At 45.6% G+C, this 6,751-nt stretch overlaps 1 protein-coding gene across 2 annotated transcripts in view; it reads right to left on the reverse strand.

Moving 5' to 3' along the window:
* The window catches only part of FAM83F (family with sequence similarity 83 member F), a 450,556-nt gene that overhangs the window by 179,531 nt on the left and 264,274 nt on the right, over nt 1-6,751 (reverse strand). For both annotated transcript variants that reach the window (XM_077452447.1, XM_077452448.1), the window contains exon 2: nt 609-776. In XM_077452447.1, the coding sequence (XP_077308573.1) occupies nt 609-776 (168 nt within the window). The remainder of the gene's footprint in view (nt 1-608; nt 777-6,751) is intronic.

Genomic DNA, 6,751 nt, shown 5'->3' on the forward strand with positions numbered 1-6,751 from the left:
ATAAGAGCAGCCTGGTGTCATAATTCCCACCCACACAAATCAACTTCAAGGCTCCAGCAGTCCTGCTCCTGACACATTGGCTCTGAGACTCTGAGTCTGACATGACTCATTGACGTCACTCGTTGCTAGACGCCAGGCGGCCCAGACGTTAGCAACAAGTGCAGGGTTGCCAAGCCAGCAGGGCAGCTCCACCCACCTCCAGGCTCCTCCTGGTCCAACCAGCGTAATTACACACTAGACGAGTCTCTCTCTCTCTCTCTGTGTGCTGCTGAACGGCTTATATGAGACAGAGAGAGAGACTAGGGCAGAGCTGTAAGTGATGTGTCAGTGTGATATTTTTTTGGATGGGGGGGGGTGGTCCGCCCCTGACTCAGGGAGACGAGGACAGGTTGGCAGAGACTGACTGATGCTGTGTCCGGGTGTCAGATGAACAGAAACACAGACAGAAGTGTCAAAAACCGGACTGTCCGAGTCTTTCCCATACAGGTGGCAACCCTAGTTTGCATGCACTATTTTTTAGTTTGCAAATAAAAAAATAAAAACAATCTTGTTTGCAGACATAGCTTCGCTTATCTCTAATCCTTTCTATACTATAGGATTTATTTTACCCGAAGCATAGGTCCAGACAGCTCCATCAACTCGCACATTTCAAGGAAATACTTGACTCCACATTCTCCCAGAATAATGTAAACTGGAACTCTCCTTTTGTCAGCTGCATCCAGAACATCTTTGAACACCTCCCGGTCAGTGAAATAGTCCATTACAATGGCAATCACCTGCAATACAGGAAGGTAAAATAAATTTGTAGTAATGAATATAATATTATTGAATTCAGGTGCTGGACCACAGAAACATTTACAATCCGTTTACTTTCACTTTCTACTGTTATGCTGAATGTTTTGTTGCACTATCCTCATCAGTCAGCAGAGGAAGAACTATAGAGAGAAAAGCCTATGGATTCCTATGGAGAACGCTAAGCAGTGGCGGCTGGTGCTCAATTTTTTTTTTGGGGGGGCGCAAACAAACTGAAAAAATACTGAAACAAAAACATCAATTGCAGCCTCACTGTGCCCATCATATGCAGCTATTTGTGCCCCACCAGATGCAGCCATCTGTGCTCCATCAATTGCAGCCACCTGTGCCTGCCTGCTGACTGCTGGCACTTACCCCATCGTGGTGGTGGGTCAGGCAGTGGGACAGGTGGCGGGCTGTGAGACGGTAGCGCAGCAATGGCTCAGTGCCCTCTGACTCCTCCGTGCTGGTCTTCTTCCTGTATTCCTTGGCGCCAATGGGACTGCCTCTGCCTTCAGCCAATCAGGTGCCTGGTATTACATCCGGGCCTCCTAATTGGCTGAGAGGCAGTTCTGTGTAAGCAAAGCAAATATAAATTTTCTTTCCCAACACACCTGGGTGCACTGTGAGCCCAATGGTTTGGGCTCGCAGTGCACCTTTTTTGAAGCCTATTAGAGCCTATGGCTCTAAACATGTTCTCCAAAAAACACCCTCACCCTGCTGCTGGAATTCAGGCGCCCGGAAAGGGGCCAGATGCCTGAATAGGGAGTGGCAGTGGTGGTCATGGATAGATTCATGCAATGCATGAATCTATCCATAGTGCACAGAGGGGGTGGCTGGAGAGAGGGGGAGGCGCCAAGTGCCCCTAATGGACACACCTCGACTGACCAGGATCATGGGATTTGATGTTCAGGAAGTAAGCCATATTGTGGAGCTTATGGACCCTAAATGTTATAATTCCCACGAGACACTGTGGCAAGGAAGAGGGAGGGTTCTTACTCTTGGTGCAGAGGGAACTGCACAGAGACTGAGTTACTGGAGGCAGGACAATAAGTATACCACACCTATACCACAGACTTACTGCATCTTTACCACACCTATACTGCATGTTGGTTTACTAAAACTGTTGCCAAGTGCACCAACGCTTCTTAAAAGGCCTCAATTATAGCCGGCAGGAGAACATAAAAGTCTGCCCCTCCAATAAAACCATCTTGTTCATTTCTCCTATTTCCTTCATTTCTATGGACAATGCACATCCCAGTTGGTCTAGGCCTTGCATAGTCGCTATCACTGCAATTTGGCAGTTTAGTTCCTGTGTTCAGTGAATCAAGCTTTATTACTACTCACTGCTGCACTTTTTTGACCTTGCTACTGTTTATGCTGATCTTGACGCCAACTGTCTTCTAATGCCTAATCCTTCTTACCAATCACCCTGTATGCTAACTTGTGTTATTACCATAGTTAATCCATTTCTATGCTTACCTTATTACTAACCATATCATAGTTGCAATCTACACAATCATAGTTGCATAGTCGCAATCTACATTCCTCTTCTAACCAACGCCAGCCTCCCCCTCTCCTGCGCCCTCTGGAATGCTCGCTCTATCTGCAACAAACTCACCGCTGTTCGTGACTTCTTTGTCACTAAATCCTTTAATCTACTTGCTCTCACTGAAACATGGCTCCACAAATCTGACACCCCTTCTCCTGCTTCCCTCTCCCAGGGTGGCCTTCACTGGACCCACTCCACTAGGCCTAATGGACGCAAGGGAGGTGGAGTGGGATTCCTCCTATCCCCCCAATGCACCTTCCAGGTTCACTCCTCTCCCTCTCTTTCTCCCTCATCATTTGAAGCTCACTGTATACGTCTATTCTCTCCAACTTCCCTAAGAATTGCTGTGATCTACCGCCCCACTGGACCATTATCAACTTTCCTTGATGAGTTTTCTGCCTGGCTACCCTACTTTCTCTCTTCGGAAATTCCCACAATCCTTCTCGGGGATTTCAACATCCCTGTTAATACAAACACACCTGCTACTTCTAAACTTCTTAGTCTAACCACTTCATTTGACCTGAAGCAATGGGTACAGGCTTCTACTCACTCTGATGGCAACACCCTTGATCTTGTATTCTCCTACCTATGCGTTCCATGCAACTTCTCAAACAATCCTTTTCCTCTCTCCGATCACCACCTTATTAGTTTCTCTCTCTCCCTGTCTTTAACCACCTTTACCTCCAATCGCCTAACCATTATCCGCAGAAATTTTTGCAACTTCAATCCTTCTCTCCTCTATTCTGCTACTGACCACCTCTATGACAAAATCTCTCTCCTGTCCTGCCTCAACCAAGCCACTTCCATCTACAATAAATCCCTGTCCTCCACCCTGGACAAGCTCGCTCCCCTCAATACACACAGAAACAGGCCTCGACCCCTACAACCCCGGCAAACAGATGACACTAAACTTCTCAAAAAACGTAGTCGCCTTCTTGACCGTCTGTGGCACAAGACTAAGTCTCTCAAAGACTTCAACCAATACAAATCTGCCCTCCAGAAATACTATTCTTTCCTCCGCACTGCCAAGCAGACCTATTTTACAACTCTTATTAAGACCTTCTCATCCAGTCCCAGGAAACTTTTTCTCTAACTTCAACTCTCTACTTCGTCCTCCACATCCTCCACCCACTGACTCACTCACTGCCCAGGAGATTGCTAATCATTTCATGTGATGAAATCTCCACTCTACAGGTATCTCCCCCAGTTAAGACCCCATCCACAAGTACAATTGACACTCCCCTTATTCAAATGTGCTATGACAGGCGAAGTTGCTAAGCCCACCTTACCACCTGCCCCCTGGACCCTATTCCCTCTCAAACACTACGGTCGCCCTCTGACTCTATCCTACACTCTTTAACCCACATCTTCAATCTCTCCCTTACCTCTGGCATTTTCCCCAATGCTCTAAAACATGCACTGGTCACCCCCATACTTAAAAAGCCATCCTTGGACCCTACCAATCTTAACAACCTACGCCCTATCTCCTTGCTCCCCTTTTCTTCTAAACTCCTTGAACGCCTGGTTTACAACCGAGTGACCACCTCATTAAGAATAACCTTCTTGATCCCCTTAAATCTGGATTTTTCCCTCAACACTACACAGAAACTGCTCTTTTAAAACTCACAAATGACTTACTAACTGCAAAAACCAACGGACACTATTCTGTAATCCTACTTCTGGATTTTTCAGCTGCCTTTGACACAGCTGACCATCCCCTCCTCCTCAAAAAACTTTACTCCCTTGGTCTCCATGACTGTGCTCTTCAGTGGCTGTCGGAGTCCCCCAAGGTTCTGTTCTTGGACCTCTTTTATTTTCAATCTACACCTCTTCCCTGGGTCAGCTGATAGCCACTCACGGCTTTCAATATCATTTTTACACTGCCGACACACAAAACTATTTCTCTACCCCTCAACTCACTCCATCAGTCTCCTCACGCATTACCAACTTGCTAACAGAGATATCTGTATGGATGTCACAACACTTCCTCAAACTCAACTTGTCCAAAACCGAGCTTAGAATATATTTCCTCCCCCATGTGCCTCTTCCCCTGACTCCTCTGTCAAGAGCAATGGCACAACCATCTACCCATCCCCACATGCCAAGGTTCTAGGTGTTATCCTGGACTCTGAACTCTCCTTTTGGCCCCATATCCAATCACTTTCCAAAGCTTGCCGCCTCAACCTCAGCAATATCTCCAAGCTACATCCCTTTCTAACCAAGGAAACCACAAAGCTCCTGATTCACTCCCTGGTTATCTCTCACCTACTGAAACTCCCTCCTCATTTGCTTACCTTTAAATAGACTATCCCCCCCTTCAGTCCATCATGAATGCTCCTGCCAGACTCATCCACCTTACAAAACGCTCAGTGTCTGCTACCCCTCTCTGCCAATCCCTCCATTGGCTGCCACTTGCCCAATGGATTAAATTCAAATACTAACATTAAGTTACAAAGCCATCCACAACTCTGCTCCCAGCTACATCACTAGCCTAGTCTCAAAATACCAACCTAATCACCCTCCCAAGACCTCCTGATCTCTAGCTCCCTCATCACCATCTCCCATATCAGTCTCCAGGACTTCTCCCAAGCCTCGCCCATTCTCTAGAATTCGCTGCCCCAATCTGTCAGACTGTCTCCCAAATTTTGCCACTTTTAGACGATCCCTGAAAACTGGCTCCATCTAACAGCTGCATTATTTTCTCCATTAGCTCATCCCCCACAGCCATTATCCTTTTGTATAACTTGACCCTCCCTCCTAGATTGTAAGCTCTAATGAGCAGGGCCCTCTGATTCCCCCGTGTATTGAATTGTATTGTAATTGTACTGTCTGCCCTAATGTTGTAAAGCGCTGCGTAAACTGCCGGCGCTATATAAATCCTGTATAATAATAATTAGTCAGGTTGAAAAAAAAAGACCCAAGTCTATCTAGTTCACCAAAAAAAAAAAAAAAATACAATCCCATAAAGACAATCCTTCACCCACAGTTGATCCAGAGGAAAGCAAATAACCCCAGCAAAGCATGCTCCAATTTGCTACAGTAGGGGAAAAAAATATCAGGTGATATGTTAAAGCAGAACTTTAGCCTATGGGATCTGAGCAAAATCTTTGCCTGTAGTCTTCAAGGACACATCACCGGTCCGAGAAGACCGTGGGACCATTCGCAAAGTGCAGAGTGGCGAATTAGATTTTTTTTTTTGGTGGGGGGGTGTCTGAAGATCCCCTTTTAGTTTGCCTTTACTAACTGGTCCAGTGCCTGTTTTCTTGATATAGTACTGCTGCTGAATACCTAGTATTACTATTATTACATACTATTATTGTTACAGTGATTTTCAACTCAACCTAGTGTGCCAGAGGGGCTGAGGTTCATAAGAGGTTGAGTCAAGGAGCAGAGAACCCATCCTAGCCAGCAGCTCCTATGGGAGTAGCACACCTCAATTATAGGTGGAACAGAAAGTAGAAATGCCCTGGGAGTTCTATTTTTTTTCAGAATAGCCATATAAACATTGTACATTACATAGCATACTGTAGATGTCACATCTTATACAAAATAAGTACCTTGTAGAAATATGCTATCACAATATAATACCTACAGGTTAATGGTACAAAGTGGCATGACAGATTTATTTCTTCCTTTATCGCTTGTATGCAAATCACAACAGAGCAGAGAAGTATTCACCTTTGTTCCTCTATATTTTCCTCTGTTATTGGCGGTGAGAGCTTCTAACAAGAATTAAAACTGTGGGGGTCTTAAGCTCCCTACAAGTTGTGGTTATACAATCTCTTTAGCACTACTAACAACTATGTAGTGCAATGGACTACCCGACTGGGTATAAATTGGATTGAAACAGAAATAGTTTTGGTAAATTAAAAATTGATTGTAGAAAGATTGTATGGTCAGATTGTAAAATGTATGCTGACCCTTAATAAACCCTTAATAAAAGCCCTGTAGTTTTTAGTTATGGCTTTAATGTATTAGGTCTGTTATACTGGTATATAACGGCTCTAGGATTTGTGAGGCCTTAGGCGAAACTTACAAATGAGGCCCCAATCACGCTCATAATGGGGAAAAAAATTCAAGCAATAAAAATGGCTGCAAAAAGATGCACAGATCTAGCACACAGTTCATCGGCACCACTTCCAGGGCACCCTCCTCACCCATCAGACATATGCAGCCATTAAAACATCTGGGCCCAGCAAGGTGGCAACCCCTCTAAGAATTTCCTGTGTCTTGGGAGAATGGGGAGGGGAGTCATTCCACATCCGCAGAGGAAGTAGAGTGGGGGGGGGATCCCAGCACCGCGCAGGGGGAGCAAGACAGGGGGAGGGAGAGAGAGAGGAGGTGAGAGAGAGGGGTGGGGAGCGAGAGGGGGGAGAAAGAGATTGAGAGAGATAGGGGGAGGGAAAG

Source organism: Lithobates pipiens, unplaced genomic scaffold (assembly GCF_037356315.1).
Source record: "Lithobates pipiens isolate NorthernLeopardFrog02 unplaced genomic scaffold, aLitPip1_a1.2 Scaffold_23, whole genome shotgun sequence".
Taxonomy (NCBI): Eukaryota; Metazoa; Chordata; class Amphibia; order Anura; family Ranidae; genus Lithobates; species Lithobates pipiens.